Below are 26211 nucleotides of genomic sequence, written 5' to 3' on the forward strand. Positions count from 1 at the left end.
CTATTATTGATGACCAGCGGGCCTCGAGACCGGGCGAGCGCTGGGCCCCGCCCGTCGCACATGCACGTACCTACGTCCCACACACTCACGCGCACCCTTGTACGCAGCGGCAAGTCATGCTGACCTTGGGAAGTGCGTGCGTGCGTGCGTGCGTGCGTGCGTGCGTGCGTGTGTGTGCGTGCGTGCGTGCGTGCGTGCGTGTGTGACGTCAAAAGATGCCGCGGTTCTGTAGAGGTACCGAAGTGACCCGAGCCTGAGGAAAGTTTGCAGACGGGCCTGAGAATGGCTTTGTCACTTCCTGTACATTGCGTCACTTCCCATTACATCACTTCTGAATCCCATAAATACTAATGAGGACCTCTGCTTGTTTTTGCTGTGTCATCTTTAAGTACTTTTCCCCCCCATTTACCTCTACCAAGCTAGATGGTCATGCAGTCATTCAAGCTGAATCGCATTGATAAACATCTTTCAGCCATTTTATGTAACGCCTTTGCAGATGCGCTGTGAGGTTCTTCTAGTTTGGGCCTTCCTTGTGCCTGATAGAGAAAGCTATTCAAAAAACGTGTTGGACAGAGTGAAGCTAGTTTCAGCCCGTTGAATTTTAATGGGTCCCTCCTGCGTAGACATTCAGGAGAGGCAATGACTCAGGGTTTTTTGCGCAGTCATACTTATGAGAGCGCTGTGTGTTTCAGGCCCTCGGATGAAAAGACTCCGTTTCCCAGACAGCCTATTCAGTGCTTTGTTTGTCCAAGGGCACTGGGGCTCTATGGTGGAGACAGGGGGTGCATGCACTGCATCCTCAATCCTAGATATAAACCCCACATGTTGTTGGTCATCGGGTTTTTAGTTTGTGTGTGTGTGTGTGTGTGTGTGTGTGTGTGTGTGTGTGATTAAATAGTCCGGTCTGTGTTTAAGCCACATCCCTCTGCGCCCAGGTGGTGTTTGATGTGAAGTTTTTTCACTCCACCTTTTTTTATTTTTTTAATATACCAACCTTTTCATTTACTTTTGGGTGGGTGGGTGGGTGTGTATAAACTTACCAATTTAGCTACAAAATGGTGTTCCAAGCATATTTCTACACCTGACCTATGTACTCTTCTCTGTGATTGGCTGCAGGAGCATGACATTGAGACTCCCCATGGCGTTCTCCATGTGACCATGAGGGGCGTTCCCAAGGGCAACAGACCCGTCATCCTCACCTATCACGACATCGGCCTCAACCGTGAGTCAGCCCAAAATAGACTTATCGATACAGTGTCCTGGACGCGATGAAGCGGTGGAGTTTGAGCATCTGACCTGCCTGCAGCCAAGCTCAAACAGTCGCACTTTGCTCCTAGACAAAGTTCAAACCACTTAGGTCCTGTGTCTTTTACTGATTTGCACCCCTGTGACCGTGTCCTGTCTTTGTGCCCGTCCAGACAAGTCGTGCTTCAACACCCTGTTCAACTATGAGGACATGCAGGAGATCACGCAGCACTTCGCCGTGGTCCACGTGGACGCGCCCGGCCAGCAGGAGGGTGCACCTCCCTTCCCCAGCGGGTGGGTCTGAGGGTGGCTTTGTGCGAATTTGTAGATGGGAATTGGTTTATTTAGTGGGTGCATTTGTGCGGTAATGTAGGTGTCACAAAGTAAAGTGAAGTGGTAGTTAATTTGCTAATGGAAGCTCATTCATTACCCAGCCTATTAGTCATCATCGTTGAAGCGAATCTGTTTCGATATTTGAATTTGTAAGAAAATCCCTTTGAATCTCTCATTGAATTAAAAAGAATTGGCTCCAATAGACCGCAGTGCTCAAATGTGTTTTCGTCTGTCTCCAGCTACCAGTACCCGACCATCGACGAGTTGGCTGAGATGCTTCCCTCTGTGATGACTCAGCTCAAGTGAGTGGCCCCCTGTTGATAGCTGATCAATGATAATGTGCATAAGCATTGACTAGTCATCTCCGATCCCACGGTAACCGGTGGTTTCCCTGCAGGGTCAACAGCGTGATCGGCATCGGCGTGGGAGCGGGAGCCTACATCCTCACCCGCTTTGCGGTAAGTCCGCCCACCCGCCACCTCTCCACTCCTCTCTCCATTCTTTTTTTCTGCCTCTCTGTCTGGCCTGTGATAATCAAAGGTTCTCCAGGCCACACAGCTTGTTAGACTGAACATTAATGCCTCCCATCAAGCCCACATGGGGCATCGGGTTGCTCTACCTTCCGCTGCGTACTGCCGTTCCCCAGATGATGAATCACCTTGGTGATTCTCTCCATTTCTGTTGCTTTCGTCGTTTCCGCACTCAATGCGGTGGAGCTAAAATAAGCATGATCTCTGTACAATAGAGCAGAAAGAGCTAGAAGAGACAGAAAGGACTGAGGGAGTGCTGAAAGATTAATGATGAAAAGAGGGGATAGGGGGCCGAGGGCAAGAAAAGAAGGTGGGGGACTAGGAATCCCAGTGTTGGTTGCTCCTTGGAGGGTCTGCTCTTGTTCCGAATTAATGAGGAAAAATTGATTTTGAAATGTAATCACTTTAACTGGCTGGGAATAAAATGTGTTTACACTCGATAGATTTATAGCAACTGCTGCTGCATTGCATTTGCATCTCGTTGAAAGCAGCATCCGCAGTATTCCCTCGCCAGTGGGAGAGATGGATCCTAGATTTCCCCAGACATCCTCTTTCTGTCTTCAGGCAAATTTAGCACCACACCCCATCTTCATTCGTTGATATCTTGATTTACGGGCATAGACACAGACAGACAACTTTGCATTGTGAAGATTCAGTTTTGCATGTCCGCTATTTATTTAGTTCACAACTTAAGTACAGCAGATAATATGACATATGCACACTGTGTATGTTTAGTCGAGAGAACAAACTAGCTTTTAACATCATCTCAAAACTGTAAACATGCACCATACCACACTAAATACTAGACAACTACCAATCATCACAAAATAAATTAATCAAAGACCTTATTTGCTAGAAAGTTATTCCAGATAGTATTCCTTTAAGTTTGTTAAGCCCGTTGTCATTGAGACTGACATGCTTCCTTCCCTTCCTAGCTGAACAACCCCACCCTGGTGGAGGGCCTGGTTCTGATCAATGTAGACCCGTGTGCTGAGGGCTGGATCGACTGGGCGGCCTCCAAGGTCAGTATTATCACTGTGCCATAACCCTAGAAAGTACACACTCGGTACACACTGTGCAGCATAGAGCTATTACTTGAATAATTTACCGGGCATTTCAGTTTGTGGGCATTCGTTACGGTGTGGTGAACGCACACCGGTGGTCAACCATCCTCCTAATTACTCTCTACCCTAAGCTTATGTACAGCCACAGGCATGCACATACACATATGCACCTACAAATGGTCAAATATCACAAAAATATTGTCTTTTCCTCTTGTGTGCAGCTGTCTGGATGGACCAGTAACCTGGTGGACATCATCATGGCCCACCACTTCAGCACCGTGAGTTTCTACTGCAATACACACCCTATGCTTTTTGAAAACAGTAACTGAACCTCGGGAGTTTCATCTTGATTTCTCTGGATAGCGTCACCTTGTCTCTCACTTAAAACAGGCCTTCACTTTTTCCATCCGCTCAGGGATACATGGACTTGTAGATTGTGACTTGAATGTAGAATGAGATAAATAGCAGTGTGTGGGCTCAGCTGCAGCACTGTGTCAGTCAGATTCCACAGTATGTTTAACCAGCTGCCTGTACATCCAATACAGCCGACATACAGGCAATTCATGTGTATTCTACCCGTGTGTGACGCTTTTTTTAATTGCTATTAGCTGTAAAGCAAATTTCCTTGCAGGGACAATACATATTTCCTCTCTTCTGATTGGATCTGTTCTACTCTGCTCACCAGGATGAGCTGACAGAGAACCAGGAGCTGATCCAGACCTACCGCCTCCACATTGCCCAAGACATCAACCAGGACAACCTGGCCCTCTTCTGTGGCTCCTACCAATAGTATGTTGCACTGCAATATTATGCATTATATACAGGTTTGTTTTTTGTATGCGTGCCCATTCATTTCTAATGAGACAAGGGCATATCATAATCTCTTGGTGAGGTGCACAGTAAATCAGGATTTCAGCCAAGTTGGGGCAAACACAGACAGATCACCTTACAAGGTAGATCCTTACCCAGCTGAGTCTGTTCCAGCTAAGCTAACAACATGGAATTTGTTTCCCCACACCAGCCGTCGAGACCTGGAGATTGAGAGGCCAATCGTAGGTCTGAACGAGGACACGGTCAACACACTAACGTAGGTTTTGGTATTAGACTGACACGTGTAACAGTCGTATTTGGATGTGCGGTGTTCCACAGTCATGTTTGGACCTCGTCTCTTCCCATCCAGGTGCCCTGCACTGCTGGTGGTTGGTGACACATCACCCGCTGTGGAGGCTGTGGTGAGTTGTATGCCATCATCTCAGCAACTTAAGAGGCTTAGGGAAGGATGTGATATGTCAAAGAGCACCGTTTGCTATTATCACTTATTTTAGTATAGTAATGATATAGTTTCTCACATGGATAGCCGTGTCTTTAATGTTTCAGGTGGAGTGCAATTCCAGGTTAAATCCAACCAAGACCACACTGCTAAAGGTGAAGCTGTGTAATATATATCTTTACCTTTGCCTTTATATACCTTTATACACTTTACCAAAGAGACTCATAAATGTTTCTCTGTCTCTGTCAGATGGCTGATTGTGGAGGTTTGCCCCAGGTTGTGCAGGTGGGTTTTGGAAGTAGTGGGGAAGTATCAATGTCAAGTAGCCCGTTTCTCTTCTGAATTATATTCTGAATCATAACTTGTATGTTTTATCTGTCCACAGCCTGGCAAACTTGCTGAAGCCTTCAAGTACTTTGTTCAGGGCATGGGCTACAGTAAGTAAACAATTCTCTCACTGTTTTCACTACCTGCACAATTTCTCAGAAGTTTAAACCCCATGTTGCCATTTAGTTACTGAATGAAAACATAAAAGTAGATTGTGGTACAAGCCTACTCTATACTACATCTCCAAGAATTGTTTACAGACTAACGAGTCTTTGGACTGACGTGTTTGTGGTGAAGGTCTGTGTTCCTCAATGAGCTTCCTGTTGACGTGAGTGCAATGACAACTGTAGCTTAAGTGAGGATTGTTTTCGTTGTGGTTTCACATGAGCCTCTGCCAGACATCCCTGCTAATGGGGCTTGGCCCGAGGCCAACAATGCATGAAAAGACCCAGTTTTTGTCACCCTGGTCACGGAGAGTCAGCCTTTGTGCCTCGTGGTCGCTAACGCCATTTCCTCTCTGCTCCCTGCAGCGTGTCGCACCCCCAACCCTCAGTAGGTGAGGTGTAAGTGCTTCTAGCATGACTGAAATGACAGTGGCACTCGAGATGTGCTGAACAGCAATACTCTTCCTGTTCAGTTCTGCGTGGGAGTGAAAAATACTCTCTCTCTCCTTCGTTTTTTCTTTTTGTTTTTTTGCCTTGTGTGCTTTTCTTTTCTATCCAGAACTGTTTAATGATGCAGTCTCCTCCAGAGGGACTCAAAGCGCATACTTAAACAGGCCTCCAGGTTTTTTACGTTCATTCATCTGCAAAGAAAAAACAACAAACAAACACATTTTGTCAGACCATGTTGATTTTCAATGCACCAACCAGAGGCTGATCCATGGATGGATGAAGTCATGAATGTAGGTTTGCTTGCTCTGGCCATACGGACGATGCCTGTGTGTATTTCTGTGATGCTAATTCTCTTTTGCTCTCTCCCACCCCCAACCCTTCGCATTTGGGAGGCACCCTCGGGTGTAGCTAGTATGTCAGAGCCTCAGTGTTGCTTTAAAGGCCACCAAGTCCCCCTGTTGAGGAAATGCCACTGCAGGATTAGAACAGATTTAAACAGTCCTTTCATGCAGAGAAAGTGGTGGAAAATAAATCTTAACACCTCAGCATGTTTCTGAAAGCTGCTTTTCTCTCATTAACACATTGCCACAGTGTGAAATGCAAAAGGGAAAGAGTTAGAGAGTGTATGAGAGGTGATGCAGTGATTGCACGCATACTATAATTTTCTTATCTGTTGTGGCTAGTGAACAGCCACTTACCCACAATTGCTTTTTTTTTGAGAAGCCCAGGAACCCTCAGCTTTGAATCAGACACACACTGAGGTGGGAAAAAGCAACATAAGAGCTACCTTTTCAACATTTCTCCCTTTCTCCCTCTTTCTTTCCTCCTTTGCCCGTCGCTTACAGTTCCCTACGTTCTTCTCAGTCACCTGAGCAACGAATCAGGTACCAGGTTCTTGAGCGGCTGCCAGGCTAGCTGGCTTTGAACCCGATAGCCTCCTACCAGCCTCCACTTGGCTTCTGCCTCCCTACACTGGATGAATGTCAATGTATGCAGAGATCCTCCAGAGAACAGAGTTTAGTATCGCACACTCAATAACAGCTCAGGGCGGGGGATATTGTCAGCATTGTCCAATAGTGAGATCGTTTTGCATACTTTGACGCACATTCATCTCTCTGTAGGAGTTTAATTTCTCCCGTTAGCATGGATTCAATCCCGACTGTCCTAGTTTTGTTGCATGAGGTGCTGGTGTTGCTTCCTGTCAGTTGAGTTGGATTGCTGATGCTTTATTCCGCTGTTGTATTGCCTTCATTTCTTTTACCAGGCCAGACTCAGTGCCGTCTGTTTGCACACATGCAACAATTTCCTTTTACACATTTAGTTATTTTTTTTTCTTTTTGATCAGTCTCCATATTTGCCCAGAATTGTTTGCATGGTGAATATTGGCTTTTTTTTTTTCTTCCTTTTTTTTTTTTTTTTTTTTAGTTCTATATCTCGGTATGTAATTTTCTAACGGAGGCGTCACATCGATATGCTCTTCCCACACTGCAATGAGTCGCTGTGCTGTGTAAGCGGAATATTAATGTGTCTGTGTGTGTGTGTGTGTGTGTGTGCCTGCCTGCGTGCGTGTGTGTGTGTGTTCCAGTGCCGTCAGCAGGAATGACTCGTCTGGCCCGCTCCCGCACCACCTCCTCCTCCAGCATCACCTCCATGGACAGCAGCCGCAGCCGCAACAACCTCAACAGCCTGCTGGAGGGCAGCGCCACCGCCGGGGCCCTGGACAGCCAGGCCGGGCCCCAGACCATGGAGGTCTCCTGCTAAACCCCCTACACCCCACCCCCTCCTACCCCCCCCCACCTCCTCCACCTTCCTCTCCTCCACCTCCCCTCAGTAACTTATATGTGTCCCTTCTGACTCTCTCTCTCTGTCTCTCTCTCTCTGTCTCTCTCTCTCTGTCTCCGTCTCTCATCCCCGCTCCTAAGCTACTCAACGCCAGGAGGATCTGTAATGAATTGTGTGATAGATATGAGGATGTAATAAATATATTAACAGATGCATATTATTAAATATTCTATTGAATACACTGTCAAAGTCACATTCCGAGGGGGTCAGCAAGAAGAGTAATTACATACAGGACTGCGCTGTATATTCAAATGGTCTAATGGTACGATCCACTCAGCCGTTTTTTCTTCTTTCTTTGTTTTTTTCCACTCTGTGTGTGCATGTCTTGTGCAGACAAATTCGGAGACGACGACTTAGTCATTGTGTCTCCCTCTTATTATTTTTTGTTCCGGTAATGGCCTTTTCTTGTCTCGTATTTATTTTTGTCTTCACCACGTGGCTTTGTGTTAAACGTTTGTTTGTTCCCAGAAAGAAGATTTGTCCTTACATGCACTGTAGCCCAGAAACAAAATCCTCCATCTAGATAACATGTAGAAATTCTATTCATTGCACGGTACAACACTTTTACACCATTCTCACTGATCTTTTGTGTTGTGAACTCTAAACACATTGCCTGCATTGATTGTGTGGCATTGTGTCCTTGTGTGTTTTTATTCTGAAATGTTCCTTGCTGCACGGTCCTGTTGATCTAGCCACCCCACACACTGTATGGCGTGATCACTCAATCTAGGTGTTACTATAACGACAGGTAAAGTGATCTGGATGATCCGTTGAAGCTGCCATTGCATACTGGCTTAAGTGGAGCTAAACCTACTTTCGTCAAAGCCTTGGAGAAAGCTGCTTTTTAAAGTACAAAAGAAGACGCAGTGCTAAGGAAGTGTTGCGGGCCAATGTGTAGATTCTATCACTACTTTATTTTGGATTCCTTTTTGTAATTGAGCTCATTGTTATCTCGGTTTTGCATTGATGTTTTTGTTCAGCTGAATAGACCTATACAATCGTTCAGTCACGTTTTAACAGCCTCTAACAAATGGGTTCTGATGTGAAAAATGTGTTCAGTCCCTTCACTGAGGGGCCCAGTGGTGCTTCTCACTGTCTGCTGATTCAACTCATTTATACTACTACTGAATAAAGCTGGAAGATGACAAATGGCTGATGTGTGTCCATTTATCAATATAGTTCCAACAAGTCTGCCGGCCAAATAAGTGTGCGTGAGACCTTAAGCAAGTTTCTAGAATTAATTTGAAAGCGAGAATGAAAATGACTTCGAGTATCAGATCAGCACACTGAAGTGCGCACTTGTTTTACGTGTCTTCTGTTAGTGGAAAACTGAGGCAATTGTGGTCAGGTAGTTTCCAACCACAGTTGTTCTTTTTCTCACAGAGATCAACCTCTATCTGTATTGTTAACAGTTGAGGCAGTCTATATTTAGCATGCATAAAAAATGGTCAGCTGACTGCAACTGAGATAAGGAGATCGATTTCGCATTTGAGAGACTTGCAGGATGTCATGGAATCAAAATTTATATGTTAATCTGATATTTGTCTCACCCACTGAGGCGGTCCAATCTGAAAGGATGTGGCCGCTGCTATCACTCTCTGTTTTATCTGTTGTGCTGCATTCCTCTACAAATCAATTTTCCTTAATGGATATCCCAGACAAGTGAACCAGTTCCTCAAAGCAAGCCTAACCTGACATGCACTAAGCATGCAGGGGTGAAAGAAGTGAACGAATTCTTTACTTGCCCGGGTGGAATAATACTCCATCTTCAATTAATCACCCTATGGATTGAGGTCAAACTGGAGCTGGTCAATTTGTCTTGCTTAGATGGCTGGCTCCTTCCGAAAACATTTTTATGAACCAATCTGAGGTTTTAATTCAAATTAAGTAGATACTGGGGTGTTAAATGTAGTGCAGAAAAAGTAGGAAATGTACAGTATTTTGAAATGTAAGGGAGTAAAAGTATAAAGTAACCTTACAATAGAAATAGCTGAGAAAAAGAGCTCAAAATGATATGGAATAGTGTAATTCTTCACCAAAAGTACTTTCCACCCACGCGTACAGGCAGTTCTCAGTCACTGATTGAGCAGAAATCTGGTTAAGATATTATCATTTATCTTTTCATTAAGTCGACTTCTTTTTTCCTTTCCATCCACGGTGAAGCTGTATTTTGGCTTCTGAGAAGCTTGCATTGCATTTGATTACAGCAGAAACCCAGTTCTAGTATTTCTATGGAGTAAGAACATCTTATTAGTATTTGTGAGCATGAACATGTATCTCTTCGAAGGGGAGAAACGAGCGATTCAAATCCTGCCATCTTTGATGTCACTGAAGACGTACAGCCTCGAGCCGCACAGCTGACACTGAACAGACGACTGACTTTCAGAACCAATTCAAAATTTTGTTTGAGCCTTTCACACCCAAATGATTTGATTGTACAGTACTTACAAATCCCCTGAAATAGAAAATGTACCCATATTCCCCATCACCCATCATACATCATCCTGATATCTAGGAGATGGGATGAACTCATTTTGAGACTCTATAGTGTCAACATTCATGAAAGATCTTTTAACTGACAACTTATGGTGATTGATGAGGTTAGAGCTGGTTGGCAGGGGAACCTGAGTCATTCATGGGCCGAGGCTTGACTCTTATCTGAAGTTAAACATTTTATGCTGATTGACTATCTTCTAGAGAAAGACTGGGTGGGAAATTTGCCGTAACATTCACATTTAACCTATAGTAAGACTGTAATGACAGAGTGAAGAATCACAGTGCTAGGGAAAATGTGGTCAACTTTTTCCATCGACTCCTGTGGCACAAATCATGGTCTCTTCCAAGCGGCGTATCAATGTTCCCTTATGAATTACTGAAGAGGTCATCTGCATAATCCAAAGAGATAAAATGGGGATGGAACAAGTTCTCACCAATGGGATCTAAGCAGAATCGGGGTCCATTTTGCAATATATTGAAAATGATGTCATCACCCCAAACCATCTTCACATTCACAACATACACGTAAAAGCCACTTACATACACATACATTCCATAAACAAGTGATGCAATATAACCCCATCAGACACAGTGTACATGCGAGAGATCAACACAAGCCGCTCTGAGTCAGGATGTCAAGGTCTTGAGCGTCACAGGAAGCAGTAGCAGGGTGACATACATAAAACCCATGCAGGGACCCTTGTCTCTCCGACTAACCCGCCACAAACAGCTGCGAAAACACACCGGTCTTCATGGGAGCACAGCAGAGGAGGGGACACTCTTTCATTCTGATTGATCAGCAGGCCTGAGTGGGAACCTGAGCTCACACACATATCATAAATATACCCGAGTGTGTGTGGGCACAGTCTGAAGGCAGACACGCATTTTTCATCTGAGTGGCAGGAGAAGATTTTGCATTCACCAGAAGGATCTGGCTAATTACTTGTGCAGCACATCATTTCTGGACAAAGCGATATAACACAGGAATTGAAGGAGGTGAGCATGTAATACAATTATCAGCTTCTGTTCATTATTTCTATTCTTTTCATGCTTTGTTGGACTGTGAGTTCGGAGTAAAAGTGACAATTTGTTCGTGGACTGACTCTTACCCCCCAGTACCTTAGAAAACCAACAGTTGTATTATGTAAAATGCCAATTATTTCCACTTAGTGCAGATCATGGGCTATGGCTGGATGGAGAAATCAGTTGAAATTGAAATTGAAATTTCCTTTGCCGATTTTCTTTAAATTATTGAAGATATTTTATTAATTTTCTGTAAAGACAATATGAAAACATAGTCACCATCATGTGAATAAGACATTTTAGTGTCTTCTTCTTTTCATGATCTAAAGTATGTCTAATTATTTGTCTAAAGTATTATCTAATTCCTGGCATACAGTGTTATGTGGAAATTTAACACAGGATATCAATGCCTCTTGTTGTGGTTAGATGCCTTCCTGTATCATCTGGTTGTTGTTGCCAGGCAAGAAGAGAATATGCACAGTTCCTGTGAGCTGTTACACCAGTGACAGTTATGATATGACAATAGGACAATAGCTAAATTATGAATTTGAGTCATTAGGAGTCCCTGGATGGTGGACATTTCGAAGATAGTAGACATGTCCTAATAATGTCTCTCTCTCTTTCTCTTTCTCTTTTGCTCTCTCTCACTGTCTCTCTCTCTTGTTCTTTCTCAGTCACTTCATTTCATTTCAAAACAGCAAGAAGCCAAAGATCATGGGGATCTGCCCCATCAGATGTAGATCCAACCTGGCAACCCTAGAGAATCCACCTGAACCTGTAGTACCAGGTAGGTTTCATCCCCCAAAGATATATCCAGGAAATAAAAAATATAATAACAGTAGACAGCATCAGAAACAAAGTGACATACTGCAGGTTTCGGTGCATATAAATAATAAATCTAAATAAACCAAACTTAGTACATCTCCAACACCTCCTACTTTCTCTTTGCAGACAACCAGAGGAGCATGCTGGTGTCCCTCTACGACTACCCCTCCTACGGTCTTGCAGAATTCACCATGCACATTGGGGAAAGGCTCACCGTCCTATCAGAGTATGTGACACAGTTGGTTCGCAAAGTTATGCTTCACACCTTGGAGCGGTGTGGTTAGACTTGACTGCTGTTTTTATCATCAGCAGTGATGGCGATTTCATGATGGTGAAATCCACAACCACAGGCCATGAGAGCTACATTCCTACCAACTACACCGCCAGGGTGACAAACAAGTAAGTCACAGCCGAGAAGAGGTGTGCTTGTTCGTGAATCGGTCTTGTGGGGTGTTTGATCGGTGCTGAACTGAAATGAAATGAAAGGTGGGGGCTCTCCTGACGGGTGGGAGGAGTCTCTGTGTAGGTGCCTCCTTGTAGGCAGATGTTTGGAACATGGCTTTTGTTCTCTTGGGTTAAATGACGTCAGCTTCTGCATCGTACGGTGTCAGTGGTCCTCCTCCGGTGGGGGATGCTCTCTGATATCGTTCCAGTGGATTTTCCTAACTTGAAAACAACAGTAAAAAAAAAACATGTCTCGTCTAAAGGCTAAAGGTCACTAGTCTAAAAGTCTCCTGTGTCTTCTCTCTGTTCAGGTGGCTGTTCACGGGCATCAGCAGGTGCAAAGCGGTGGAGCTGCTCATGCTGCCCAACAACCAGACAGGGGCCTTCATGCTCAGGGATTCAGAGTCAAGCAGAGGTGAGCTTGTTTTTTTTTTTTTATTGTGCTGGGTTCAAATCATAAATGTATTCAATCCAACCCCAGAATTGTAGCTTCAATAGCCGCACTGCAAAAATATTGTTCTTAGAAAAAGGGGGGGAAATCTGCCAGTTGGGTGAGATATTTTGACTCATTTCAACGCAGTTTCAACTACTTCAAGAATTTACATGAAAGAAGTTATAATATATTGAAATAAGCCAGATCACTCCACTAGTATCAACAACATTCTTGAAACAAATTGATTTGCACTAGAAGCAAGTCAAATTATCTCACCTGAGATATCTGGCTGATTTTTTTCCACATGCTTTAAGAAAATTGAGATTTCAAGGTTCAGTACTAGACTAAATGACTTGTTAGGATTGATATTTTTGCAGTGCAGTCACTTTTGTTCATATGATGATGTATGATTTTATATTTGGGTTGGAATTGGTATCACTCTGTTTAACAATTGAGAACCCTGTAATTTAACTGCTGTGTAACATTATCTGTGCCCTGTTTATGGTCTCAGATTGCTACTCGCTCTCTGTCCTGAGGAGAGCCAGCTCCTCATACCTGGCCTCAGTGAAGCACTACCGCATCCATCGCCTCCAAAATGGCTGGTTCTACATCTCCCCGAGCCTCACCTTCCCCTCCCTGCATCACCTAGTGGAACACTATTCGGGTTCGTGCTGAGGATTTTTTTCTTGCCAAAGACACAGAACAATCAATCCTAACATGATTTGGAAAAAGAATGACATTCAGACGTTGCCTCCTTTTACAGAGACTGCAGACGGATTGTGCTGTCCGCTGAGGGAGCCTTGCTTCATCCAGGGTTCAGACAACACTACAGAGATGACCAGGCCTTTGCCCACAGCCATGAGGAGGCCCACCCTCAACTGGAAGGACGTGAGCAGGTGTGGAACAGTCTTTTCAGCTTCGCCTCTGCTGATAATTGCCACAAGATGTCACTCTATTACTTGTTTGTGTTTGTGCCCTTGTCGCTGTCCGGTTAAACCAAACAATATGCATTCTATTACCTATGATGATTAGGTAAGCAAAGCCACTGACCAACATATAAGGTTTTGACTCCAATTAACTGAATGGCTGACTGTCATTCTTAGATTCTTAGGCTATGCTCAAATGGCTGAAACATACTGTAAATTTAGAATTATTTAATAGCAAATGTCTGATCTATGTCCAACGAGAAAGAACATGAAGGTATGAATTCTGTATATTAATTATTTATTCCCTTTCCATGTTCACACATCAGGCAGTTAGAACACTGTGTATCTTTCTAAAAAAAAAAAGAATAAAAAATCAAATAGGCTGTTTAAAATATAATGAATCCCCCTTTGGCACATCAAGGCCAAAGTGAAATACCTGCCCTGCTTTTTAGATGATGATTTGAATCACTATACTCATTCAAGTCTTTTGAATTCCTATCCTGTCTCCTCCTAGGTCAATGATCTTTAGGAAGAACAGAGCAGAGTCGGAGCACTCTCTGGTGAGCGAGGGGCTGAGGGAGGCCATCACCTCATACCTCTACATGACAGAGGCCAATGGACAGAACAATGATGGAAGCTGGGACACCTGAGGAGAGAGAGGGGAACCAGTCTGAGAGTATGAAGACAGACATCAAGATACTGTCCTGTCTGATCTGCAGTTTGGCCAAGCCTATATGGAAGGCGTCCACTGCATGTATAGTCCATGTAGAACGCCCCTGAATGGCAAGATGGCTGAGACACTACAGTGTCTGGAAATGTGAAATATTTCGGGAAATGGACATTTCCTTTGCCTTTTTGTGTCCAGAGAGGCACTCAGAGGAGGTTTTTAGCAGAAAACTGAGAGCCAGTGAGACTCACATTTTTCACATTTGTTTTCCTTTGGTTTCAAAGGGAAACTGGCTGATTGTGTTTCTGTTAATTAATAACCTAATTTGTACATCTTGAAGTTTGAATGTAACCTGTAAGGGAATGGGCTTGGCAAATAATGGCTTATATATTTTATATTATGTTAGTTATCATTTAGTCATGTTATCATGATTACGTTATTGGTATCCAATAAAATGTGTTATATACTAAATAGTCATTTAAATAATACCTCAGTAAACACGAGTGAATCTGACTTATTATTTCTTGGCATATGAATTTATTTTATGTGTGATGATGATGAAGATGATGATGATTAATGTAATCCTGATAAATAATACAGGATCTTGAAATAAAAATATTCTACCGTTGAAGCGCCTTCGTCATGTAGAGCCTGTTTCAGGTTCGACCAGCAGATGCCGCTTAATTACCTCCAATAATTCATCAAAGCCCTCCACTTCCTGCCTGAACAGTTCAGTTCAGGAAGAAGAAATAATGGCGACGCTTCTGGGGTCCGAGTCCCCTTGGACTGGAGGAAAACGAAGAAATTGCAATGGCAATATCGTCACAAAAATCACATCCAGTCAAATTACAGGCCAGGGTTTCAGTCGAGGGACACAGGTAAGAGATACGATGTACGGTTTGACAGTTAAGCAATCCGAAAGTTGGTCGATCCAAACCAGGGATTTGCGTTTGGAATCCTGCCTGAAAATGAAGACGTCGTCCTGGCGACTGACATGGGGGTGTAGTCGCCCCTTGGTTTGGCTTTACATGGCATGAGGGGGGCATTTGTAAAAACCAAACCTTAAACTCCAGATATAAGTGAATTATGGTTGGTAATGGCTGATGGCTGACAAGCCAAGTATACAACAAGAGTAGACGGCAAGCTCCGCTTCAAGTGGGTCTTTTGTTGTTAGCTCCCCGTTAGCTTAGCATTACAAGCTAACTTGGTTGACGTTATTAAAACCTTTGCTACATTTTTGTCGAAAGTTTGAGACATAATTGGTGTGCAAATCAGGGCGTGGGACGTATTTGTTACCAGGGAGCCTGTAGTTCAGTTTGGGAAACGCTTAAATCAGGTAGTACATGCCAATAACGTTTGCTAATGTCAGCAAGCGAAGTAACGTCAGCTAGCTAGCTAAGCCAGCTGAACAGCTCAGGTGATTACGTAACGACACACCAACCACAATAACTATCTTTGCCATAAATGGATACACCACAGCAGCTGTTTGTACGAGTTAACGTTAGCAAGTGTATTTTCATTACCGTACTAGCAAACATTTATTCGAGATGTATAACTGTTGGGCATATTTTCCATGTATCTGATAGCGGCAGCAGTTTTGATGTGAATTAGCTGTTATGACTCTGACCGGTCCCTCTGCATTTTAACTACGCACCTGTGCTAATGTTTTTCCCAAACATAACGTTCGCTATCGTATATCTTATTCACGGTGGTTGTTCCAAAGTTACTCATGTTCTCTTACATGGAAAATAAAAATATGTATTTCCATTGCATATGTATTTTTTCGACATGTGCCAAGTTCAGTGGCCTCCCTTTCACTTTCCTCTGTGTATCAAGGTAATTGGTCTCAGGTGGGTAGGGAAGAGGCTACTAACTAGGCAGATCTGTAGTGTGGATAAATGCCTCTAACTTGTTAAATAATTTCTTCAAAACGACCCAAAATAAATTTGATGTTTTAGATTTAATCATGAAAAAGTTTCCCATGACCACTCAGACAATATGTTGGGACAGCTGATCCCATCTGGATGAATAGCTATTCACAGCATACTGGGGTAAAACAGTACTTTAGATGCAGTGTTTTCTCAAAATCAGATGGCCCAAATTGCATTGATAAAAGGTTTTCTGATGTCTGGGGAGGCTCTCTGGAGAGTTGAGTATCAGCAACCATCAGTGGGCCAAAGGCTACAGCAGAGAAGTCTAAAACTAATGCTTCAAACAGATTACTTCCTCATGTTTTGTTTGCAACAGTCTGTGCTACTTTGAGTGCAATCCATACTGAAGTTTTTCCACATTGCATCAATACTAAACACACGTCAATAATTAACTTAATTAGTTACACAGATGCAAATGAACACTGTGCCATCAAATAGGCTAAGAACTTCAAACCACTTGAGCTGATTTAGTGCTCTTATGGCAACATTGTGCTGTTGTCATCCATGTAACCTTGACTTTGGCCTACTGAGCTACAGTAGTTGTCAGTATTGCATTTTTCAATTTAAAATGACTTCCAAGTAAGCATTTTATGTCTAGAAGTATTGGGAATGTCCCACAATAACTCCTTTTTAATGGAGTTTACAAGTAGGATAATGGGTCTTGGTTGCGCTTTTGCCTGTGTGTTGATTCAGAGCTTTCTTGTGTATGCTGATTTGAGGATGTGTCTGTCCTCAAGTAACGCTATCCTGTCTCCTCTCATTCTTTTGAGGAATGACCCCACCAAGATAAATACTGATTCTCTTCAAAAGGGCTAATTGAGATTGCCTATGCCTGTGTGTTGTAGCTCCCAGGAAGCCTGCTCCAGGAGAGAGATAAACGGGCCAAGTGGCATGGCATCCCTACTCTGCTGCAGAAGCTCCACGAGAGCAGCCATCCCAACAGTGACCTCTCCCATGCTCACAGCCTTCTTAAGGTAGCCACACTGCTCCACTCAAACTGGCACATCCAACAACCAGGTCTTGCTGTGGCTTTAGCCTGCTCATCACTGAATAATCTACTTTGGGTGATGCAAATGACTCATGGACTACTGTTTTTGTCAGGTATTATCATCCCAGCTCTCCATGGAGGCCATGTCTTTTGTCACTGAGGACAGGAAGACAGCTCAGGAATCCACCTTCCCCAACACATACACCTTTGACCTCTTTGGTGGAGTTGATGTAAGTTTGAGATGCCTATTTCCTTGAGAGAAATAGAAACTTGTTACCTCAGGAGAACAAATTCTCTTGTGTGGTAGAACTCATACTGAGACATACGAACAAAAATAGAAAAAACATTATTGGAAAAGTAGTGTTTGCTCACCCCACTGAACACATTTTTCCCTTTTCCCCGAAGCTGCTTGTGGAGATCTTGATGAGACCCACACTCACTATGCAGAAGAAAAAACCCAAAAGTAAGCAGGCCTGACGTCACATAGACCTAGTCTGTGCTATGCACCATCTTCTTTCCAGGAGGAAGTCGGTCAAAGTGACACGTTGGAATATATATTTACATGATGATATTTACATAATTGGATTAATGTCTGTGTTTCTGTCACCATAGTGAATGATGACCTGGTCAAGGACTGCCTTAGTGTTCTTTACAACTGCTGTATATGTGTAAGTATCCCATTATCCCTTGTATGCACCACAGAAATGTCAGGAACTTAGGGTGTATCATACCTTGCCTCCATTTGACACGCACACATAACTAGAAGTCTTCTTCATGCAGTTGGATGATGGTGTTATATTGTTTCTGTAGAAGACGGTTTCCACAAACGCAAAAGGAGAGAAAATCTCCTTTTGCCAGGCATGATTTAATTAACATGCAAATCTCCTTCCAATTCTCAGACGGAAGGGGTCACAAAGAGCCTGGCAGCGAGGGATGACTTTGTTCTGTTTCTCTTCACCCTGATGACGAACAAGAAGACCTTCCTACAGACTGCTACCTTGATTGAAGATATTTTGGGAGTCAAAAAGGTCAGAGTAATACTTTGATTATGTCCTCAGCAAGAGAGTGAAAACATTGTTTTTTATTGCCATGTTGACTCCAGAGCAAATGAAATGAAATGATTTTATGACTCATCTGATGTCGAGGTTGTGGTCTAGGCCACACCTTTACACCAGCTGCCCTCTGAAATATGCAGTTGCCTGTTGGAATGTAATTGCAGTGACTCTCCCTCGCAGACTGTATACATATCATTTATATTTGTATGTATATTTCTCACACACACACACACAAAATCCAAAAACAGCCAAATTTCATATAACTTCTTAAAATAACAGCTGTTTAATATCTGCTCAGCAGATTAATTTGCATCGTTGTCTGCTGGCTCTGTTTACTATTTACAGAAACCTCAAATGTGAGAACTCCAGTGCCCAGCAGACTTGCTAACACCCCTGTGTCTCCCAGTGTTTGCTTTAATTTTAGAGATGCACACTGATGTGCTCAGATTTAATTTTTCCCCCAGTAATCTACAGTTGTCATTGTCTTTCACTAGCTCTGCACTGTATGAAGTTTGTAATCAATCAGATTGATTATCATATACATACTACGTATAGTACTATCAGGATTAAATTGCATACTTTTAGGAATTGTGCTGTCCCTAGCTTGTGTGGGGGTTTTGCCCTGAAGATGTAAACATCACAGGGGGTTCAGCATGGCAAAACATTTGGGACCATTGCTGCCGGTGATAAAGTGAGCAAACATAAATAGTGCCATACAGTGCAGGTCATGAGCAGTCTTTTATCCTTTTTGCTGTTTGTTCATTTATTACTCATTTCATTCATGAAAACGCAAAATGTATACCACATCAACATTTTTAAGCCTATAAATTGATCTATTAAAATATGAAAACCACCACCACCACAATACAAGTAGGTGGCCAAATTGACCCCATCCAAATTCAGTCTAGGTCAACCCCAGGACTCGATAAGGGTGGAAATGTTGCATATCTGCATTCTTTCATGTATTCATATGTTGGCGTCTCTCAGGAGATGATCCACTTAGAGGGAATCCCCAACCTGTCAGGCCTGGTCCAGAGCTTCGACCAGCAACAACTGGCCAACTTCTGTCGCATCCTGTCCGTCACCATCTCAGAGCCTGATGTAGGGAACGACGACAAGCACACCCTGTTGGCCAAAAATGCCCAGCAGAAACGCAATGCAAGCCCCTCACGGGCAGAGGTCAACCAGGGTATGTTGTATTCAGTGTGCAGAGGCCAAAAGGAATACACATATTGGGACGTTGCAAAAGAATGGATCAATAAATTATAAAATAATGGACCCTCTCATTTCCACCAGTGACCCTGCTGAACATCCCTGGCTTCATTGAACGGCTATGTAAACTGGCCACCAGAAAGGTGTCGGAGGCCACGGGGGCATCTAACTTCCTGCAGGAGCTGGAAGACTGGTACACATGGCTGGACAACGCTCTGGTGCTGGACGCCCTCATGCAGATGGCTACTGAGGAGGCTGAACAAAGCAGTACAGGTGAGACAGCAGTCTTCAGGAGGATAAATGTAATTACTTGTGCTACTAGTGTCTTAAAGAATCCTGTGAAGTTTCTTTGGGATGGACTCATTATATTTTGTTCTCTCCCTTCAGAGTCATCAGATGAGAGCTCTCTGGCCACCAGTCCTCTCAGACACCGACTGCCCCAGTCCATGAAGATTGTCCATGAGATCATGTACAAAGTGGAGGTGCTCTATGTGCTATGTGTCCTTCTCATGGGCCGACAGAGGAACCAGGTAATTTGTTAGAACTAAGGACACAGATCTCTTCCTTGGTTGTGGGTTTATGCTGGAGTGCTGATTGAAAGCAGAGTTGAGCTCCCTCCTTCACTGAACCCCGTTATGTTTCTCTCCACAGGTCCATAAGATGCTGGCTGAGTTCCGTCTCATCCCAGGGCTCAATAACCTGTTCGACAAGCTGATCTGGAGGAAGTATACTGCTTCCAATCATGTGGTGCATGGCCAGAATGAGAACTGCGACTGCAGTCCAGTATGAACTTTTTACATGCAAGATTCTCCTTAGAAACTGGCTCTGGCCTGTTTTTTTTTTTAATACATTATGTTTTGGATATGAAACTGTTTAATCTGGCTTCTCACTAAGACATTCATACTCTCTTCCATCCTGCAGGAAATATCCTTCAAAATCCAATTTCTGCGGCTACTCCAAAGTTTCAGCGATCACCATGAGTAAGCAACCCTCAAACCAATCTTGTGGTTTTGTACTTCTCCCCCAAGATAGGTTTGGTTTTTCATGTCCCCTCTCTTTCAGGAACAAGTACCTGCTTTTGAATAGCCAGGAGCTGAACGAACTGAGTGCCATCTCCATGAAGGCCAACATCCCAGAGGTGGAGGCTCTGGTCAACACAGACAGAAGCCTGGTGTGTGATGGCAAGAAGGGCCTCCTCACCCGCCTCCTCACTGTCATGAAGAGGGAGCCTCCAGACTCCTCCTTCAGGTCAGCATCATGTATGGCAACTTTCAAGGGTCTGGAAGTGGCAGAGGTTGAATATGTTGTACTTTAAAGTGGTGTCAGCCTTCTTGAAAGCAATCAAACGTTTACATATTGTCCACTTGGGACAGTTAGAGCACCAGCCTCTCGGATAATTTTGAAAAGATTTGTTTCAGGAATTGTCTAGCTCTGCTTTGTGTAGCTTCTTCTCTGATCCATCCTGTTGTGCTTGTAGATTCTGGCAGGCGAGGGCAGTGGAGAGTTTCCTCAGAGGAGCCACCTCCTATGCAGACCAGATGTTCCTCCTGAAGAGGGGACTGCTAGAGGTAAAAAAAAAACCCTGCAGTAAGCATTCATACGATAGCTCCTTTTGATGGTCTGCACTGCACAGACCCTCCCTAGATTTTGACTTGTCATCAACTTGAATACATTTCCCACAGCATGGCTGCTCATTCTCTGCCTCTGTCCCTGTGCAGCACATCCTGTTCTGCATCATAGATAGTGGCTGTACGTCCCGAGACGTCTTGCAGAGCTACTTTGACCTGCTTGGAGAGCTCATGAAGTTCAACATTGACGCCTTCAAGAGATTCAACAAATATGTCAACACTGAGGAGAAGGTACTACTCTGCACCTTTCTATGTTTTATGTCCTGGCCAACCAAAATTACTTGTTCTAGTCGTCACTCAGTGTTGATTTTAACGTGGCATGAACACATGACGTGCGTCTGGTTATATGGTTTTGTATGTTGTCTGTAGTTTCAGACCTTCCTGACGCAGATCAACAGTTCTCTGGTGGACTCTAACATGCTGGTGCGCTGCATTGTGCTTTCCCTGGACCGCTTTGAGAGCCAGACTGAGGATGTCAAAGGTAAACGGGAATGGAAATGATTACACATTTAGACTATTTGCAGGGACTTCACTAGAAGACATTCAAAAGAGAAGTTGTTGAAAATATCAACTTATTTTGCCATTGCTTCCCGTTTCTTTTGGTGTCTCTCTCCTTGTTTGGATTTGGTACTGATGGCTGATTGTCTTATTTGCCCGTACAGAACCGTCATGCTTGTTTACATCATTATAATGTTGCTGCATAGTGTTAGAATGTGTAGTGTAAGAGTAAGTGCTGGCATCAGTGACAAAAATGGAAAATGCAAATGATTTGTGTAAATTATGAAATTCATAAAACAGTGTTCATCCAGGCGTGAAAAAATCAGGCAGACTACATTTGGTTTGGCAGATAATGTCAAGGCAATAGCTGTCAGTCATATCTGTTTTGGCATTTTTTTTTTAGCTAGTTGTTTAAACAGTTTCATATCTGACTGTGGCGTCCTGTATGCCTGTGTTTTTCCCAGTGGTGGAGGTGCTGTCTGAGTGCTGCCTGCTGTCCTACATGGCCAGAGTGGAAAACAGGCTGTCCTTCCTCTTCAGACTGGTCAACATCATCAACGTACAGACACTTACACAGGTCTCGCTTCATTTTTCACTTGATTTGTTGCACGCATTCACAGTAACTCATACAGGTCTGTCAGGTTTTAGAATAAGGAAATGTTTGACTCACAAAAATGTTAAATAGATAAATTACTGAGCCAATAGTGTAATATCATTTCATACATCTTGCATCTTTTCCAGGTGCGTTTGATTGTATTTGACTCTAGTTGGTATTGCGATGTAAAATACTTTATTAATCAGCTCTTCTTCCTTTCTGCATTTATCCCATTCCCTTTCTCGATGTGCCCTTTCAGGAGAATGTGAGCTGTCTCAACACCAGCCTGGTAATCCTGATGCTGGCCAGAAGGAGGGCTAAGCTGCCCTTCTACCTCAATGCCCTGCGGGAGAAGGAGTATGCTGAGAAGTACCCCGGCTGCTTGCTCAACAACTTCCACAACCTACTGCGCTTCTGGCAGCGCCACTACCTCAACAAGGATAAAGACAGCACCTGTCTGGAGAATGTGAGTGGCCCTCGCCCCTCCCTATAGACAAGAAAAACATCGACAAATGATCTCAGCCAGGCTTCACTTTGTCTTTCATGTTTGAGAAAGGTGTGGTCTGTTCTAGTTTAGTTTTAGTTTCGAGTATTTGATTTTGTACTACAGCACCATGCTGGGACCTTGCCACAATACAGACTGCTCCTCGTCAGGTTGCTCTGCTCCTAAATGCAGGGTTTGCAGTAGAATCACAAATGTCCTAGCTACCACAACTGGTGTCATCGTGTAGGTGCACTGAAGAATTGGCTGTGCACAAAATGGCTAAATATTTAACAATTGGACTAGAAAGAGAGATGCCTGGAAAAAAAGATAGTTGTCATGTAGGTGTATGTTAATTTGTTAAGTAAAAGTGGTCTTTATAAGGTAGGCTTCCTTCCAAGTTTAGGTTACTGTGACACTGTAAATTGTAATGTCTTTTTGCTCTATCCCCTCTGGTCCTATACCAAAGTATTACACAATGCAGCCCAGGTAACCTAAACAAAAAAAACTGTTAGATTTTTAGCTGTTAGCTAGCCAACTAGAAAGCTAGTTAGCTAGCAAAGCAACTAATGACGATGTCATTAGTAATGATCAACATGCAACTACTAAGTGCAAGCTAGTTAAATAAATTCCAAGTCAACAACAGCACAGAAATGACCTTACTGTTGTATAGATGCCCGAGGCACACTAATATGGCCGCCAGATGCGGCATTACGTCGCTTGAAAGCCCTCAATAGGGAACGCCATGGTTAACGGTGAGTTTTAGTGGTCTAATTCCTCTCTGTTTTCCCACCGCTCAGAGCTCCTGTATCCCCTTCAGCTACTGGAAGGAGACGGTGTCGGTGCTGCTGGGCTCAGACAGGACTTCTCTGTGTGCCATAGCCAGCTACATTGACGAGCCCTTCATGGATCTGGACAGAGATCTGCTGGAAGATTGACCCCCAGCATGTGAGCTCAGTGCGCTGGGGAGGGAACTGGGAGGAGGGGGGGGTGGAGAGCCACCAGGAGTATGGACGCCTTATGTTGGTGATGACTCCACTGAGCCGAGCCATCCAGGAAGTGCTATGTGACTGCGTTCTGGATGTAAAGACTCATCTGTTTGCCGTCTGTACCTCTGCGTGGAGGCTGTCATTGAAAGACGAGAGGGGACATAACTTGCCTGGCTGTCGTCTTCTCACCTTGTTCTTTTTCCTCTTCGCCTGAAGGGAAGAGAGGGAAAAAACGGTTTGCCCACCCCAGATCGCCCACATGGTATAACACGGACAATTAAGCGACCATGGGAAATGACCGATGTTGGTGGTTTGCTTTAGGTGAAATTCAAATAGAGCCTTTTATATGACCTATACAAAATTCTATGTAAAAAAAAAAAAACAACCTATGTATGATTCAACAAATTATGTTAGAAAAATATTCTTTCTTTTCACATGGACATGAGGTTTAGAAGTGGCCACAGATTAGACTATCACCCTAACGGTCAGGTGAGTGGTGTGCCACAGCGCTGCCAGGAGTCGCGGCCCTCACCCTCCCACTACCTACGAGCTCTCTGTCCACGCTGTGTCACTCCGCTGCCCGACCTGTGGGGAAAGACTGGTGATATTGGGGTTGTTCAGGGGTCTTTTGAATGAACAGCATTTTCATTTGATCTGTCCGTGGGTCTGTTCTGTTAGGTGACTAGTTGACTGGTGCTTTTTGGCTCTACTCAGCACATCTAGGTAGCTTGTGGACCTGCTGAGATGTTTTGCAATTCACATGGGGGCTCCCACACCTAATACCATCCACTCTGTAGTGGCTTCAGACGCTTCACCCAGGGACTGTTTTCTTTTCTGGGTTTTTTTTTTTTTTTTTTTTTTTTGTTGATTATTTTCATCTTGTTGGAAAAAAATAGCTTTTAGCGCTGGATAAACTGTAGAATAAAACATTGCACAGATTAAATTGTTTTAATTGTTTATTGTATTTTAACACATTTTTTTTGGAGGGGTGAAAGCCCTTCATTTTGTATCAGAATTTGTATCCATGTTGTGAGAGATGCTTTGGTAAGAGAATAAACTATGCAGGCGCTAGTGTTAAAATCCCGCTTTCATTGTTCCAGTCACCACAAGGTTTCTTTAATGTGAAATAGCCTTCAGCCCAACAGCATCATTAAATTGCATCATTATACTGAAAGTCTACCACTTAAAAATCTGAGTCCTAACCACAGAGAAGAAGTTGACAATCTTTATATGTGATGGCTGTTTTTGCATGGTACCGCCTATCTTTTGTTTGGATTGAGAAGGCAATGGGCATGGCTGAGTTGCTGTGGCGTCTATGGCCTGAATGTGCCGATGTTCTTGTGGAAAACAGGATGCAGAGCTGAACAGACGCTTGGCATCCAAGATGACGACAAATGATTGAGCTACCTCATATTTCAGTCTGACACCATACGGATTAAACCACTTCTAATGAAAAGCGGAGTGTACAGTTTAACTCCCAGTATGTCACGGATCATGTTATATGTTCACATGAATGAATGAATGTATGAGGGCATTTCTAGTGAAGTTGACCCTGATGCCAAGAGTTACTAGTGCTATGCCATGATGTCATGCCACCACATGCTTCCTTTACACTCTCAACCTTTTGTTTGCTTTAAAATTAATGCTCAAGCAGAAATGCTTCCTTGTTTCTAGCTTTTGCAATCATTCAGCATGTCTTAAAGCTCTTGATGATGGGTGTGCACATATTTTGAATTAGTTTGTGTATCAGTTGTGCTTTGCAGTGATGTTTATGCAAGTACTTTTTACAAGTGCTTCTCTCTTGCAAGTTCTCTCTTTGCCAGATGCCTGAGGTGATTGCTATGGTTTTCTTAATGACATGGTTTCCTGCGACACAGGACAGTTCTGCAGTGGCACAATGTTCCTAGCGCTGGCAGTGCATTATTATTACTCAGAAGTCCTTCGTCACCTACCAAGGATGACAATGAAGCTATTTCTGAGAACAAAATTAATTTTGTGTGCTCTCTTTTGAGCAACTATACAGATTTGTTGAGGCACCATCCAAATTAAATTGGTTCTGAACCTTGATTTCTGTAGCTCTGTTGGTCTTAATTGCTGAAAGATTAACCCGTCTACATAATATACAAAAGAATTTGTTCTCAACTATTATGCTGTATTTGGTCTGATGTCCAAAGGCCTTGGATTTCTTTCAGCCACTAACATGATGGTGAAATCTTATCCTCATGGCCGAGTACATGCTGCATAGTGGTTAACTGATAGCTGATGATTTGCTTTTTTTTAAATTTTAGATTATGGGCATTTTCACTTTATTAAACTGTAGATATATGGAAAGGATGAGATGGTGAGGATATCATTAGATATGGGTTGGGAGCGATTCTTTAACTCTCACCATCACAAGCACATGGTGTGCATTTTACACCATTAAACCATGATTGCCCCAAGGTGGATTTTCTTTGCCTCTGTCAGCACACTCAAAACCATTCTAGGTGCTTTTTCTGATTGCATTTGATTGTATCTCATCCCTCCCCAGGATTGATGCATGGTGTTTGAGGACTTATTGGAGATGCATACATACTGGTGGTGGTGACAGTGAATAATATTCATGCCATAGCAAAAGTCAGAATTATGCTATGAAGACATTTTAGAAAAGAAGTCCTTTTTGTTTGTGGCATTTGCCTTGGCATGGTTTTATGGTCTGTTTATCACACACACATGGTTACGTGTGATAAATAAGTTGCTATGGCAGCACCTGCATCCACAGGTGTTTTTGCTGCGCATTTCAGTCTTGAGCTCTT

The 26211-nt window shown here is 43.4% G+C and overlaps 3 protein-coding genes across 4 annotated transcripts in view; all 3 read left to right on the forward strand.

Moving 5' to 3' along the window:
• The window catches only part of ndrg3a (ndrg family member 3a), a 31717-nt gene extending 23341 nt beyond the window's left edge, over positions 1 to 8376 (forward strand). Inside the window, exons 4-16 of the mRNA XM_071917417.2 lie at positions 1117 to 1222; positions 1419 to 1539; positions 1818 to 1880; positions 1976 to 2036; positions 3044 to 3130; positions 3394 to 3450; positions 3858 to 3961; positions 4194 to 4259; positions 4353 to 4404; positions 4550 to 4597; positions 4692 to 4727; positions 4828 to 4879; positions 6969 to 8376. Of these exons, the coding sequence (XP_071773518.1) occupies positions 1117 to 1222; positions 1419 to 1539; positions 1818 to 1880; positions 1976 to 2036; positions 3044 to 3130; positions 3394 to 3450; positions 3858 to 3961; positions 4194 to 4259; positions 4353 to 4404; positions 4550 to 4597; positions 4692 to 4727; positions 4828 to 4879; positions 6969 to 7144 (1029 nt within the window). The 3' untranslated portion in view covers positions 7145 to 8376. The remainder of the gene's footprint in view (positions 1 to 1116; positions 1223 to 1418; positions 1540 to 1817; positions 1881 to 1975; positions 2037 to 3043; positions 3131 to 3393; positions 3451 to 3857; positions 3962 to 4193; positions 4260 to 4352; positions 4405 to 4549; positions 4598 to 4691; positions 4728 to 4827; positions 4880 to 6968) is intronic.
• A 2044-nt stretch (positions 8377 to 10420) lies between these two features.
• sla2a (Src like adaptor 2a) lies at positions 10421 to 14670 on the forward strand. Of its 2 annotated transcripts, none has more exons than XM_071917462.2 (8): positions 10421 to 10717; positions 11419 to 11531; positions 11696 to 11795; positions 11879 to 11968; positions 12325 to 12428; positions 12958 to 13110; positions 13210 to 13342; positions 13887 to 14670. In XM_071917462.2, the coding sequence occupies exons 2-8, from the start codon at positions 11459 to 11461 to the stop codon at positions 14020 to 14022; spliced, it is 789 nt and encodes a 262-aa protein (XP_071773563.1). In that variant the 5' UTR covers positions 10421 to 10717; positions 11419 to 11458; the 3' UTR covers positions 14023 to 14670. The 2 variants fall into 2 exon arrangements, with proteins under 2 accessions (XP_071773563.1, XP_071773565.1); XM_071917464.2 differs by having other exon boundaries at positions 11882 to 11968.
• Positions 14671 to 14784: 114 nt separating this feature from the next.
• trpc4apa (transient receptor potential cation channel, subfamily C, member 4 associated protein a) lies at positions 14785 to 25483 on the forward strand. The gene is made up of 18 exons (XM_071917461.2): positions 14785 to 14917; positions 16816 to 16944; positions 17072 to 17188; positions 17364 to 17421; positions 17571 to 17626; positions 17858 to 17986; positions 19001 to 19202; positions 19310 to 19498; positions 19613 to 19755; positions 19877 to 20008; positions 20147 to 20205; positions 20288 to 20473; positions 20703 to 20793; positions 20944 to 21084; positions 21223 to 21334; positions 21816 to 21928; positions 22206 to 22412; positions 23228 to 25483. Exons 1-18 carry the CDS (start codon positions 14792 to 14794, stop codon positions 23363 to 23365), a joined length of 2328 nt encoding a protein of 775 aa, XP_071773562.1. The 5' UTR covers positions 14785 to 14791; the 3' UTR covers positions 23366 to 25483.
• The last annotated feature ends 728 nt before the right edge of the window (positions 25484 to 26211 follow it).

The sequence above is a fragment of the Centroberyx gerrardi genome, chromosome 5, assembly GCF_048128805.1.
Source record: "Centroberyx gerrardi isolate f3 chromosome 5, fCenGer3.hap1.cur.20231027, whole genome shotgun sequence".
Classification (NCBI taxonomy): domain Eukaryota; kingdom Metazoa; phylum Chordata; class Actinopteri; order Beryciformes; family Berycidae; genus Centroberyx; species Centroberyx gerrardi.